The sequence below is a fragment of the Silene latifolia genome, chromosome 3, assembly GCF_048544455.1.
Source record: "Silene latifolia isolate original U9 population chromosome 3, ASM4854445v1, whole genome shotgun sequence".
Taxonomy (NCBI): Eukaryota; Viridiplantae; Streptophyta; class Magnoliopsida; order Caryophyllales; family Caryophyllaceae; genus Silene; species Silene latifolia.
In genome coordinates this window covers 27,557,255-27,571,652 of record NC_133528.1, presented here as the reverse complement: position 1 = coordinate 27,571,652, position 14,398 = coordinate 27,557,255, and the positions used below count along the sequence as shown (strand labels likewise).

At 37.1% G+C, this 14,398-nt stretch overlaps 2 protein-coding genes across 2 annotated transcripts; both read right to left on the bottom strand.

Annotated features, from left to right (window-relative positions):
• Window positions 1-437: 437 nt before the first annotated feature.
• On the bottom strand, window positions 438-5,762 carry LOC141647448 (ABC transporter F family member 5-like). Its single transcript, XM_074455626.1, has 9 exons — window positions 4,525-5,762; window positions 3,446-3,787; window positions 2,785-2,925; window positions 2,509-2,688; window positions 1,957-2,112; window positions 1,775-1,876; window positions 1,503-1,631; window positions 996-1,100; window positions 438-909 (listed from the first exon to the last, which is right to left on the bottom strand). The coding sequence occupies exons 1-9, from the start codon at window positions 5,443-5,445 to the stop codon at window positions 814-816; spliced, it is 2,172 nt and encodes a 723-aa protein (XP_074311727.1). The 5' UTR covers window positions 5,446-5,762; the 3' UTR covers window positions 438-813.
• Window positions 5,763-6,431: 669 nt separating this feature from the next.
• LOC141647447 (protein DEHYDRATION-INDUCED 19 homolog 3-like) lies at window positions 6,432-13,978 on the bottom strand. The gene is made up of 5 exons (XM_074455625.1): window positions 13,571-13,978; window positions 13,213-13,355; window positions 9,165-9,242; window positions 8,086-8,339; window positions 6,432-6,763 (listed from the first exon to the last, which is right to left on the bottom strand). The coding sequence occupies exons 1-5, from the start codon at window positions 13,644-13,646 to the stop codon at window positions 6,661-6,663; spliced, it is 654 nt and encodes a 217-aa protein (XP_074311726.1). The 5' UTR covers window positions 13,647-13,978; the 3' UTR covers window positions 6,432-6,660.
• Window positions 13,979-14,398: the final 420 nt, after the last annotated feature.

Sequence of the window (14,398 nt, the reverse complement as noted above, 5' to 3'; positions counted from 1 at the left end):
TTTTTTTATTAGTATTTGTCTGATGTGGGACTGTTTTGATCGTCATTTATGGATGGTTAGTATTTGTCGTCGGGGTGGTGGCAGGGGTGGCCCGGTGTTGTTAGGGAACGAGATGTATTGGGTGGGTGGCGAATCTAGAAGGGGTGGGTCCGAGGAGATCATCCGATGGCCGGTCTAAGGAGGTCATCAAGAACAGACAGCGGGTGAGGGTGGTGCATGGTGGTTGTGGGGTGGCGGTGGTTGGCTCGTGGTAGTTGAAGGGAATAAATTAAGAGAAATAATTGAATTGCGACAATAGAGTAGATGAAGGGCATTAAAAGTAAAGGGGTATAATGGTCATTCATGTTAATGATTAAGTAAATCATGCCCATAAAAAAACATAACCTAAAAAAATTGCTTCCAAAGAATTTAAATAGATTTTTTTTAGTACATAGGAATAAATAGATGAAGGGATCAAATTTATATTGTGTTGTCCGGAAAAAAAATTATAATATTTTCTTTCTTGCAATAGAGTGACGCCCAAATAGCTATTTACAAAGATCACCGAGTGCTGCTTATCCAAAATCTCCGATACAGTGATTCAAATCCAAAATTCCGGACGGGACATAGGACTGAATATTCGTATACTCGGATATTTTGTTTAGCCCTAAGCAAGGTAAGGGAGGGTCAAATACATACAACCTTCGCCCCTCTGCGACTATACTTTGACATATACACAAGATCATATAGATTCCGCATTGGAGCAGTATCACAGGGAGACAGACGGGGTAGTAACAAGAGGACCTTCATAAAAAATACCGAAAGTCACTCCCTTTAGTTCCATCTCTTCGCGTTCTTTAACCCCTTGGATTTTGATTTGGCCTGCTGAAATGCCTGCATTTTCTGTTTTTTCCGAGCCTCCTTCTCAGCCTGTTACATAAACAATTATTACTAACCTCATAAACCGATAGCATAATAAAGCATAATCCATGCATATCGGCTACAAACAAACTTACCTTGGACATCTTGGATTTAGCTTTTACTTTGCTGTTCTTCTCCTCAAGCTCTGCCTCACGTTCTAGTTCTCTTTCCCTTGCATCTAGGTTCTTCTCCAAGTAATACTGCATGACATTCCCCTTTCTATAAGTCTCGGCTAATTAACCGGTCATTAAAGATATGGACTGAAAAGGGGTGTTCAGTCAATTTTTTTTTTTTTGGTTGCGTGCTAGAATTACAGTTTACAGAAAATCATGGTGATTTCAAAACTCAGAACTGATCGAAACAAAGTCTATAATTAACTCCAGCATTTCAGGTAGCACCAATGTATTAAACTTGTCCTTTTTTGCATAATAAAAACCTTAGGGAGTGCAGTGGGAATCTCGTATAAGTCGGGACTAAACCTAAGAAAAGTTGATGCCTTGAGGGCACCTTAAGAATTTTTTCAAAAAGGCAATATATGGGGTAGGGAGTATGGACAATAGTTGTCACACGGAGAGGAGACGATGAGATACAAAAAGGCTTACATTGTAGTCACCAACATAATCTTGCAGAACTCCGTTATTGACTTCAATTACTCTATTAACAATTTGGCGTATGAAGTATCTATCGTGAGAAACTGTAATCACTGTACCCTCGTATTCCTGTATTGCTTCCTGAGACGAAAAAAGAAACAATAGAATAAGAACTGTAATCACTGTACCCTCGTATTCTTGTATAGCTTACTGAGATGAAAACAGAAACATTAAAATAACAACTGCTTGTAAAAATGACCAAAACAATTAATACTCCAACCAACCTCAAGCATCTCTTTTGAAGGTATGTCCAGATGATTGGTGGGTTCGTCTAGAACCAGTAAACTTGACGGTTTGACCATAAATTTGCAGAAAGACAGACGTGCCTGAAAAATCAGAAAATTAGAGAATTTGTAGCTGGAAGCGTTCACAGGAAAAAGAAGGAATTTTTGTGCGAAAAATTTACCTTCTCTCCACCACTTAAAAAAGAGACCTTCCTATCAAGCATGTCAGCCTTAAAATTGCATCGTCCTAAAAGACCTTTAATGTCATCACTTCTCCAATCCTCGGCAGCTTCTTCTACTGTCTCGAGCACCGTTTTATTCAAGTCCAGCGCTTCAGCCTGGAAACAGAGAATGAATGCCTTTAGAACAACGTAAAGGTGGGCGGAAGAAAAACTATGGGTGATAAATATTTGGATTACACTGGTCAGTGCAAATTAGAAAGTTTTGTAATAATTAGAGTCTCAGGTAGAAATTGACCGATTGACCAACCAAAACGAACAAAGCAAAGTACACCTAATCTGAAACAAGCCAGCGCGAAAATGGCCCAATCTGAAATGACTAATTTAAAACTTGAGCTGGAATGTACCCGAAATGACTCAAACCCCTTAACGACCCAACCCTAACCCTGCCAAAATGACCCAATCTGAAATGACCAATTTAAAACTTGAGCGGGAATGTACCCGAAGTGCCTTGTGAGTTGTGACTTGTGAGGCATAGTGGCAATTGTCACATACCTGATTCTGTTCAAAATAATTTGGGAGAACATTGTGCTCCCCAAGAATAACTTCACCAGCAGTAGGCTTCTCTAAACCCATTATCAATTTTAATAAGGTGCTTTTCCCACACCCGTTAGGGCCGATGATAGCTATTTTCTCCCCACGTTGAATTGTGAGATTTGCCTTCCGAAATAACACCTGGCTCAAAAAAAAAAAAAATGTACTCTATAAAGATCAATCGAATGTGAGCTCGGCTAATGTAGAAGAGGGAAAGAAGTTTGATGCTCAACTAACATTATCACCGTAGCCAAAGTCCAAATTGTTAATAGTTACAACTGCCTTTCCACTTCTCCCACGCTCAGGGAACCTGATCTTCATTTGTTTCCTTATGAAAGGTTTCTCAACTAGCTCCTCATCTTGAAGCTTTTCCAATTTCTATAAAAAAAAACCGTAGTAACGATAGATTAGAAACTGAGCACAATATTTTTAAGCTCATGATAACATTACAATAGAGAAACTTCAGCCTCTGCTAATGGAAATCGTAGGAATACTATTTTACACTTTCAGTAAAGAAACAATAGCATGTGAACTTAGAGACTGAAAGGCCACAGCACAGTACAATTAATTTAACGGAATAACACTCAAAATCAGCACAAGTTACATAAGAGAGTCTCATAGTGTATTTATAAGACAAGTTACTGAACGAGATGGTCTCATTGTGTAGTTTATGAGACAAGTTAAGAACGGGACAGTTTCATTTCGAGATAAATCTCTCTCAAAATATATGCGCAATATTATCGAATATATTATCCTCATGAAAACATTTTCTGTTATGAATCTAACAGTATAAGTTTCATTATGTTCCCAAGTGTTTTTTGGTTTCTTATATAAAATAAAATAAAAAAAATAAAGCAAAAAACTGCTAATAATGGAAATGGGAGGGAGAATATTTTACCTTCTCTGCATTAGAAGCTCGGCTGTTACTTACATTAGAACTAACTCGGTTAATTAAGTCCTTTGTTTGTTCAATTTCTTTCTGTTGCTTTTCCCAAGCAGCAAACTGAGTTTCAATCCAAGTTGCCTTTGACATTATATAGTCTGAATAGTTTCCCATAAATGTCCTAGATACTCCCATTTCTGTTTCCACAATTTTGGTACAAAGCTGGTCGAGGAAAGCCCTGTCATGAGATATGATGACCATTGGAACATCTACCTGGTTAAGGTATTGTTCAAGCCACTCAATGGTGTCGAGATCCAGGTGGTTAGTGGGTTCATCCAGAAGCAACAAATCAGGATCCTGGGATGATGCAAGTCATAAACATGTCAATTGACACTCAAAAGCCATATCATTCCACTACTAAGTATTAACCCAACAGTCGTATACAAGAAGGTATGAAGGATAAACCACAACACTACTTTTACGATACTTATGACAATTACTGCTATAAATATAGGAGATTCAAGTTTTCTATTTTAATGTTATTAGCTAATAGCACAGCATAACAAGGAATATTTTTTTCCACTACTTTAAATATAGCCAAGACGAAGTCCTGTGTTTACATACATCAAGGCTCAAGCGCTTGTTTGGTTGTAAATCAAATTTACGGAAAGCTGAAATTGTTTGCGGGGTTGATAACAGATAACTAGGTTTTGTTTGGTTCGCAAAGATACGAGGGTCAGAACATCTATAATTTCCAGTTCATCCAAAATGGAAGCAGGCATTTACCTAGCTCAATCAGTTCATCCAAAATGGAAGCAGGCACTTATTGAAGTGAAGCAAACCCTAATTGATGACAATAAGTTCAAATAAAGTTTCTATCAAATCACAATAAGCTCAATCACCCTGTGCCTCAAGAGTCAAGAGCTACCGCAAATAAGGCGTATGGTAATCATCACCCCTGTCTTAACCAGAGAATGGCTGTTTAGGATGACCCGTAATGAAAATCATGTGAGAATTGCAAAATAACAGTAAAAAGAAGCACAACCAAATATACTTGACCATTGAAAATAACGTCATAGGCTCAGTTTCAATACCTGAAGCAAAATCTTTCCAAGAGACATCCTCATCTGCCATCCACCACTAAAAGATGCAACCAACCTATCAGAATCCTCAGGCAAAAACCCGAGTTCAGGAATCAACTTATTAATCTTAGCATCAACCATATCCAAGTCGACAGCCTGAGCCTTCTGCTGAAGTGAATCAAATTCATCCAACAACCTCCCCATCAACTCCAAATCCTCAACAGAACCCTCAATAGCCTTCTGCACTTTCTCAATCTTCTCCGCAACCTCCATTTCCTCCTTAAACGCGCTCATAAACTCCTCTTTCACAGTCCGACTCAAGGAAACCTCAAACTCCTGACTCAAAAACGCGATTTTCATATTATTTCTAGCCTTAATCACATTCCCCGAATCCGGTTCCTCTAACCCTGCTATAATCCTCAATTGGGTAGTCTTCCCTGCACCATTTACCCCAACTAATCCAACTTTTTCGCCTTTTTTCACTTCCCAGCTCACATTTTTCAGCACAGTTACACCCTTATAACCCTTACTAATATTCTCTAACCTAATCCCAGATGAAACACTTGATGCACCAGAATTATTTTGCCTATTATTTCCCCTTCTTTGTTCATAATCCTTACTAGAATCCCTAGAAAACAATGCTTCAATCTCTTCCCTACTTTGGGTATCTGAATCAGTTGTTTCCACTGCTAAAGCTGATAACTTTGATGAAATTTGAGATAACCTAAGCCTAGGGTTTCTAAGTTTTGGGGATTTCAATGAATTATTACTAAAAGAACATGCTTTAACTGTACTAAACTGATAACATAAAGGTAAAAGAGAGGATTTTCTAGCATCCAATAAAGTTGCAGCAGCAGAAGATGAAGAACCAGAACCTGTCAGAAAAGATGATGAAATAAGCTCCAAATTGTGAAATTTAGTTGATAACTCCATTGTTTTACACCAAAAAGATTGAATTTTTGAGAGAATTTTCAAATGGGTACTTCAGATTTCACTCAAAAACAGCTATTTCAGTTGAAATACAGCAAAAAGTTCAGTTGAAATCAATGAAAAAATGCATCAAATTGTGGTTTTTCTTTGTGTTTGTGATATGGCCTATGGGTTGTATTTGGAAATGTGGTTTGAGTAATGAGAGCCAGAAGAAAATGAGGGGGAAAAGAGTAACGGGGTTATATTATATTGGTGTTGAAGGGTTAAGAGATAACGCATGAGATTGGCAGGATGTGCTGCTGTTCTGTGGCATATATTTTGCTACCTAGGTCAGTAGGTCCTAAGGATACAAGAATCTATGCACTCCACAACTTGTTGCCACGTGTTTGTTTATGGTTCTTTCCTGGGATATTAGAGATTGTTTTGTCTTCTTTAACATCGGTCTTCCCATGAATAGTTTACGTATGAAGTTTTGTGATTTATTTTACTGGATTTAAGTTGATAATTAAATTTGTTTATCTGTAAATGTGTTTTAGTATCTATGAGTATTTAGATCAACTGGTAAGTGATTTTTCGAACTTAACTAGATGTCTTGGACTCCAGTCAGTATTCCCGAGTTCAGACTGACCGGATGGTATGCAAAAAATGAATGTGATGTAGTATACTTGTATAGTTGAATGTGATTGCAAAAAAAAAAAAAAAAAAAAAAAATTAAAAAAAAATAAACTTTTTTGCAAGATAGGAGAAGTAACTAATACGAAAACGTTCAAAAGAAAAGTATTTCCAAATCAGAGGGCGTGTTCATCAAAACAACTCTTTTTTATCAATATGAGAACTCTTTGTTCAATACGAAAATTCAATTCAATTTAATGTATATGTACGTGTACTTGTACTTGAGAAATGAGTGTTCTTAGATACGCGAAATAGTTATGATTAGTCCGTAATGTGTGTGAAATATTTGCTGTGTATCACAGCAGAAGGCGGAAAAAGGTGAAAAAATGTAGTCTTTTATACTCAACATTAGCACTTTGGATGAGCATTGGAAAGAATACTTGAGGATAACCTTCAAGATACATACCTCTTCATTAACTTAAGATTTCGCACATCATACCAAGAATTACATTCATTTGAACCTAGGACTAGATCCCACACCCAATATTACATTACATTTATTCCTACATTCACCGTCTCCCGAAACCACACCAACAACTTCACAGCTTAATCATCGAAAATGGCGGAGAACAGTAGGTCATGCACAAATTCAGATCTTCTCACCCTCTCCTCTTGATCTTTGATCGACAATGGAGGTGTTAACAAATTCCTGTAACAGCAAAAGATTGACATTCAGATTCACAAATTAACACCACCGCAATATGGATCATCCAGTAACCCTCCGTTTGCCAAGGTTCTGTAACCTTCCTACCTCACCACAGGCATCAGGAGTAATGTTGTACAATAGACCAGAAGTACAACATTTACTGCAATCAGCCTAAAAAGAGTACACAAAGCTTGAAGAAATGGAACTTTTCTTTCTATGATATCCTGACTCAGCTGCACATGTCGTGTTGGATAGCTTTTGAACTAAGTTATGTTGGCACTTGAGCAAAAAAAATTTGCAGTGTTGCATGCCTTCATGTTTGCCAGCATTCTTTCTTGCACAGAAAAGATATAATGTGCAAAAACCACTAGATGTCGAAAGCATTTTTTTAGGAGGAACATTGAAAATTTCAGCGATGTGGAATCATGTCAAATTTCACTTCATTAACCGGAACCCGATTTGCCTGAATATATGACAGACCCGAATCGTTTGCCGGGTCTACCAGCCACACTTAAAATTGAAATGATGCATCACATTCATGGAGGCAGAGAAGAATACTGCTCCGGAAGTATTACCCTATTACCTAAGCAAAGAATTATCTTAGGTACATACTCTTCCACTAAATACGCATTATCAGATATAGTTTCTGTTCGACTTACTTGGCAAATGATGTGGACTTTGATTCGTATCTTCTCACAGTATATACTAATTTACTAATTACAGCAATTTAAAAATGATAAAGGTTTTTGAGTTTTTCTACGTAATACCCTTTTGTTTTTTAAATTTTACGTAGTAATCCTAGTTTTTACACCCACTGGTACCTCTAAACTTAATGAATACTTGTCAAAATATCCGAAATGCTCTAGCCTAGTCTGACTCTTTTAAATGTTCAGTTCATGCACTTTTGATTTATTTTTTGGCAATAGTTTGTTGAACCATTAACATAAATATCGTTTACTCAACCATAAATATATCTTCTTTCCAATTTTAAATGTTAAAATATTCGAATTGCAGCACTTTGGTATTCTAAGAACTATTTTGTACTCCGTATTTACCAAGTTTAGGGGTATCAGCAATGCTTGTAAAACATGAGGTACAACGTAGTATTCAACCAAACAGAATGGTACCACGTAGAAAAACCCTAGTTTTTTATAAAAAAGTATAACCAATTTTTCATTGTATCTCTACATATCGTATAGAAAGAAGTTAATAGTGAAAGTTGACATAAGTTGACCATCACATTCAATTGCGGACAATCAATTTCCATCGGAGGAAGGACAATTGTACGCCTAAAAATAAAGTAAAAACAAGAGGAGCAAACTAACCTCTCTAATAAATTACCCTGTCTGGCATTCTTTGTAGAGCTTGTCTCAGATAATGACACAGGCTGAGAAGTCATAAATTCATCAGCCATGGGCAATATAAAAGATGACAGCAGGGGATCAGGCACTGCATTGGATGATAATAACGAGGAGGAATTTCCAAAGATTGGCGGTAAATTTCCTTCGCGTAGTTCTCTTCTCAACAGCGAAAGTGTAGAATGAGATCCACTTTTACGTGATTTTCTCTTGCGCTGCACGTTACTTATAGTCAAGGAATTCAAATATGAAAGGTTATCCTTCACGTCCGCGCAAAGTCAATGCTTGCAAGATCATGAAAACAAAGTATCTCCCACATCTGAAGAATAGATCAGTATAGCAGGTATTTTCGTGTTGCCATTTCAGAAAAGGGTAACTAAATCTTATGTTATATTTTCATCTCTTACATTTCAACTTCCATAAATATATCATAAGAAGACTGCCTTTAAGTATTGACACACACAAAAAGGTCATTTTATGAGAAACATATGGTTGGATAACGACTTGAAAGCTTCTATGATCCCCACTTCTTAAGTTAACAAGTTTCTTGTTTGACATTCTCTTCCTTAAAGAGAAGAGGGGGATTGTACAACATAAAGAGCACTTAGTTTGAGAAGGCGCAAGACACATTGGAGCAACGGGGTCTCAAGGCGATGAGGCGCAAGGTCCACTGTCATGAGATATGTGCACTGATTTTTCACAAACATGTATATTTCAAATAAAAAAATTGTGAAACGTGTCATGTTTGTTTTTAAAGAGGGCTAACATGTAAATAACTGAAAATTAATGTATTTATAAGGGGAGAACAGAAGGGTAAAATAAAAGAATCAGGCAAAAAAAATAAAGATTTGCATAGTAAAACGCCTGGCGGACTAGCGGCCTGGCTAGTCACGCCTCGTGCGTCTCACGGTACTTGCAAGCCTCAGTTTCGCCTTGCACCTAGCTGCACCTCAGGCGCGCTTTTTTAAACTAAGAAGAGTGTATGGAAGGCAAGGAATAAATCATACTAAAAAAGAAAGAACCCATATTGGACGCCAAAAGGATATCTTAAATATGTTCGCATGTTGCAATGTGATATGTGCAACCATATCGACACCCACCCTCATAGCACAAACTGGACATATCTGCAGATCAATAATACGTACACTGTTACAGTATAATAAAAGATAGTACAGTAAAATAAAGATAGTTAATCAAGCCGTCAAAACCCCTGAAAAATCCAATTTATCAAAGACCAAGATATTGTGACATTTACAGTGTTATTCCAACAGTTTGGGCTAACTCACAAAGGAATCCACATGTCTTTCTTTTCAATCATAAATCAGGGTGCTGTTTCCCATTGGCAAATTAACAAAACATGGAGTATTACCGACATTAAGTTGTTAAGTTGCACATCATGTATAAAAATGCTGGAATGTAGAAACTTGTCTCTGTTTTGTCCTTATCTAAATAAGATAAGATAGTTCGCCCCAATTGCCCAGCTGCGTGTTGCTTATAACGGTTAAATGCAAGTCAAGTGTGCAAGGAGAACAAGTAAGAAATAACTGGATACATCATTCAGCTTCCTCCACTACATTTTTGTTCATTTGTTAAAATACACCAAAACAAGAACCTTCTTCCCTTCTTTGAATGAACTAGCCCAATCAAATTGGAACAAGTTAACTCGAGCCACCTTGTTTGCCTGTTCACACGTCTCTAAATTCTATCAAATCACTGAAGCAGCCATCTTCCGACACATTTGCTTAACATCTTTCCACTACATGTTAAATCACTACTTTCCTACTGATGAGCACGGCCAACACTCTTTTAACAGTTGCAAGCCTATGCAAATGGATATGCATCGAGCTTATGGTGCTTGTATAAGATGGTTGACCAATGTTTTCAGCAATGATGGCTTTAACCTCCGCAATTCCATTTTACACTTTCTTTCGACAATCCATTAACAAGATCATCTTAAAAGTTCTCCAAGGTCAATTCAACTCAGCCAATGATCTAAACATAGTTTTGACCTATGATTCTAGTTGTTCTTAGACTTGTCTCTTATTGTAGGGGTAAATAGGGCATGAAAGCAAATTAATTCAACCAAAGAACAAAGAAATAAGTTAATGAAAGATGATAAAATCCCACCAATGATTTCCATGAGGAAAAACCCTTTATGAAAAAAGTTAAATCACCATTGAAAGGGCCAAAATTTCCTCTATAATAACATGGAAGTACAAAAATACTTCCTCGAAGGCTTCCATACAATAGCCTAAATAATTCACCTCTCTGTGTTACTCCCTCCGTCCCGGTCAATTATTGTCTTTTCGTTTTGGCACAAAGACCAAGGAATGGGGAAAAGACCAATAACTAAATGACAAGTGGAACAAATTGAATGAGAATGATCAAATTACTCATCAAGTTCATTCTTAAAATAGAAAGGACAACAAATGACTGAGACACCCTAAAATGGAAAAGGACAACAAATGACCGGGACAGAGGGAGTATATCTTAAACCCAAAATGAAACAAAGAGAGTATAATAAATAAAGGGAAGATGGGAGTGAAAATAAGACTGGCATGTGATACGATAAATGACACAAGTAAGACTCACACAGTGGAATTTGACATGAAACCAATGCATAGTGATGGGGAGAAACTTGGTTAAGAAAGGAAAGAGAAAAGATGAGAGTAAAAGAGTCTTGGAATGTGGATTACTCATGTGCTGGTGATGAAGAGGATTGTAGGGAACAAGGATGTTAGTGTTCCCACTGATGATGCAATGTATGGCACAATCTTTACTTAAATGGGTTTGGAGATTCAAATATTCAAACTCAAATACTGCTCCCTAATTCTAAGAGAGTGAACCTTAACAGACGAAGGATCTTAACAAGGAACAAACTTACGCAAATGACGCACTCAAGACAATTATCTTCCCTCACTTGACATCATAGAAAAGAAGAAAATAAGGCTAAAATAATACCATAAAGTGCATAGATTAATAATTAAAAGCATCCATCACAAAAGATTAAGTCCAAAAGACCTAGACATCATCCATGCAAGTCATAAGAAGTTCACAACTTTCACAACTAATAGAATAGAACTCCGAAAGAAAAGAGAGGTCTAGGTGACAAAAGCTAGGATAAAGCATAAAGGTAGGATGGCTAGAGATTCCAGGTTTTGTACTCAATGGATCAGAGGTGGTCCAGACAAGCATTGAGTGTCGTGGCATAGCTGCAAGCCTGCAATTAGCCCATCAAAGTTGGCCAACCTGGTAGACTACATTTGTTGGCCCAGCCTAACTCCGAGCCCACTGCACCAACTCCCCTAAGGAGTGACGCTGCACATTGTATTCAGCAGTCATCGTTGTCTTTATATAAGCCATCCCTGTTGTTTGTTCCCTTAGAACAGCTCCGAAACCCTCCAACGTAGCCTTCGGCCACTCGAGATCAACACTAACCTTGGTCATCCAAGCACCCTAGTCAGGACTAATGGATCCTCCGCCACTACCAACGTCGGCATTGCTGGTAATACTCACCTTTTCTTTCAACTTCCCATCATTCTTTTCTTTGAATCCCAAAATATTGTTTTCAGTCTCCAAACCCATGTGAGTAAAGATTGTGTCACACATTGCATCATCAGCCAGAATACAAACAGCCTTATTCCCCACGATCCTCTTCATCTCCAACACATGAGTAATCCACATTCCATAAGGTATTTCAAGAATCTTTGACACCTTAACATCCCTAAGTATTTAGCAGCCTGATGGACTTTCCCGAAACCCAACATGCGTAGATTGACCTTAACAATGTCGGAAATTTACCTCACCGCATTCAATTGATCTCCCTTTACTAGAATAGGACCACACATTTTACATTAACTAGAACCATGCCATCAATCATCACCAGACATGTTACATAACTATGTAATCCCACATCCACTCACCACCACCATCTCTCTTGAAGAATTTGTTTCTCAACCACCGCCCAGAAAGCAAGTTTGCCCCCACCACCACTACCACTCTCGTAGTATTTCAATAAATTTTTTGCAGTGTCAGAATATATATAAATTCTTATTTCTAGATTGCCTTATGAATCAAAAATCCTTCTTTCTTTCTGAGGTTTAAACTTTTTATCAAGTAACACTTTTACAAGAGGAAAGGGATGCTATATTGGCACTTGAAGAGCTGGAGGGACTAGGGAGTAGCACACTAGAAGGTATGCTTGAATATGACACAATGCTTACACATGGAAGAATGAACAGGGGAGAGAACATATAAGAAGCGGATAGGGGAAAAAAAACCTTCAATGAAGATAGAAGAATGGGGTTACCTGAGAGGTGAACAATTGTAGAATTGAGGGATAAACCAGAAGTTAAGCTAAAATATTGAGAGGTTACCATTTGGAAGTGGAGGGAAACTGATGAACAAAAGATTCCATTTTAAGTCATCAGAGTCCCGCTAAGGTAAGGGTTTAAAAGAGCGGTTACATTAGTTAGTCCTCCGTAGTTTATAAGGTATAAAAAACCTACTTATGTGGTAATTAGTACCCACAAACTAATCTACTGAAAATAAGTCTTCCAGGCTTTCACATGAAACCTTCCACAAAACTATTATCTAATCTAAATATCTAATCCCCATACTTCTTGAGTCCACCTTATAACATGACCCCTTTCTCAGGATTTCATAGCATGACTTAAAATACCGCAATCTTTTGAAGTTTGAACCATGTAGATCCGACTAAGCCTTCTCCGCAATCATTAAACAGCTACACTTTTTTTAGCCACATTTGTTAGACAGTAGCAGTCACAGTCTCACAGAGCTGACATTCCCCAATATCCTACTAATATATACAATCATATAATCACCATCCTATCCTAAATCTATCTACTTTCTATAGCAATACAAGCCTAATCAACTCAACTTAACTCCAAGCCCATTCAACTCAATCGCCACCCTATCCTAAAAATCCTGGCACCGCCAGCGTAATTTTGGGCACAGCAAGATAATCATTGATAAAGTTGAAAAATTGTTAGCTAATAAAAAAAAAACCCAGCTAATGAAGCTACCAACTTTAATAAGACTTTTGACAAAATATGAATAAAAAAATAAAATTACCCCATTTTTGGCCTCAACAGGATGATCATCATCAATGTGGCAGCAAAGTCCAATGATGTCAAAATACTCTGAACAAAATGGACATGGAAACTCCTCCCTTATATCATCATCTCCATCAATCTCCTCAAACTCCATAAATACATCTATAATCACCAACCCCAATACAGATTAAACAACATAATTCTTGTTTAAGACGGGCATATCAAATAGATAGATGGGACAAAAGTAAAATGACTAGGAACTCTAACTACGTGCAATTTGAACCGTTTTAATCTTAAGACGGATATGCTGGCATCACATTAAAACTCAGCAATAAATTTGTAAAAGAAATGAACTTTCTGCATAATAAGTTATATACCTGATCGAGATTGGAACCCAGATTGATATCTTTTAGAGATTGAAGATAAACAAGCATTCCAAGAATCAGAATCCATGATTGATAATGTTATAAAGGGTCAAATTTACAGATTTTTTAGGGTTTTTTTTATGAGAAAAATGAAAGAGTCGTGAAATTTTTAGGAGATTTTGTTGATGGGGTTGATGATCTACAGGAAAGTGAGCTGAAAATGGGGTTTTTGAAGGAAAGAAGAGAAGAGAGAAACTGTGTGTGTGTGTGTGTGTGTGTAGAGAGAGAAGAGTGAGATGAAGAGAGGAGTTTGAGTTTTGTGGAGAATGATGAATCAGGCAGGATGTTGGGGATGACTCAGTTCACAGCTGACTTCTGTTTGCTGTCTGCTGCTCTTATTATATAAATAAACACAAATGTGCTATAGTCTGGCGCAACAAATTATATAGTTTTTTTTTTTTTTTTTTATAACTGCTATCAGTAAACTAATTTTTGAGAACTGCTATCAAAGTAAAAAAAGTTTAAAAAATGCTACCATAATTTTTGCTTCGTTAAAAATCCACTACCAATTCATTAAACAAGCCTACTTGACCATTCATTTCAAATGTTTAGTTTAAGTTATATTTCCCATACCTATTATACCCTTCCCCCATCTTTATAACATACTCACTTCTTCACTTCCTTACCCTTCAATTACTTCAACTCCATTAATTCTTCTTCAATTTCTCATACCCTTTGTTCTTCCCTAATTCGTATTTGCTCAATTGATGCTATTCATTGAATCTTTCTCTTTTAATCTATTATCACGTAACAATTCCTTTCAATTCATTCATTCTCTCT

Excerpts from the sequence above, each read along its gene's own strand:
- LOC141647447 (XM_074455625.1), bottom strand. The coding sequence starts at position 13,646 with ATGGATTCTGATTCTTGGAATGCTTGTTTATCTTCAATCTCTAAAAGA. Across the intron at positions 13,356-13,570 it reads TGGGTTCCAATCTCGATCAG|ATGTATTTATGGAGTTTGAG; the intron begins GTATATAACTTA and ends TGGTGATTATAG. Across the intron at positions 6,764-8,085 it reads CAGGGTAATTTATTAGAGAG|GAATTTGTTAACACCTCCAT; the intron begins GTTAGTTTGCTC and ends TTGCTGTTACAG.
- LOC141647448 (XM_074455626.1), bottom strand. The coding sequence starts at position 5,445 with ATGGAGTTATCAACTAAATTTCACAATTTGGAGCTTATTTCATCATCT. Across the intron at positions 2,113-2,508 it reads ATTATTTTGAACAGAATCAG|GCTGAAGCGCTGGACTTGAA; the intron begins GTATGTGACAAT and ends CTCTGTTTCCAG. Across the intron at positions 1,877-1,956 it reads TTTTAAGTGGTGGAGAGAAG|GCACGTCTGTCTTTCTGCAA; the intron begins GTAAATTTTTCG and ends CTGATTTTTCAG.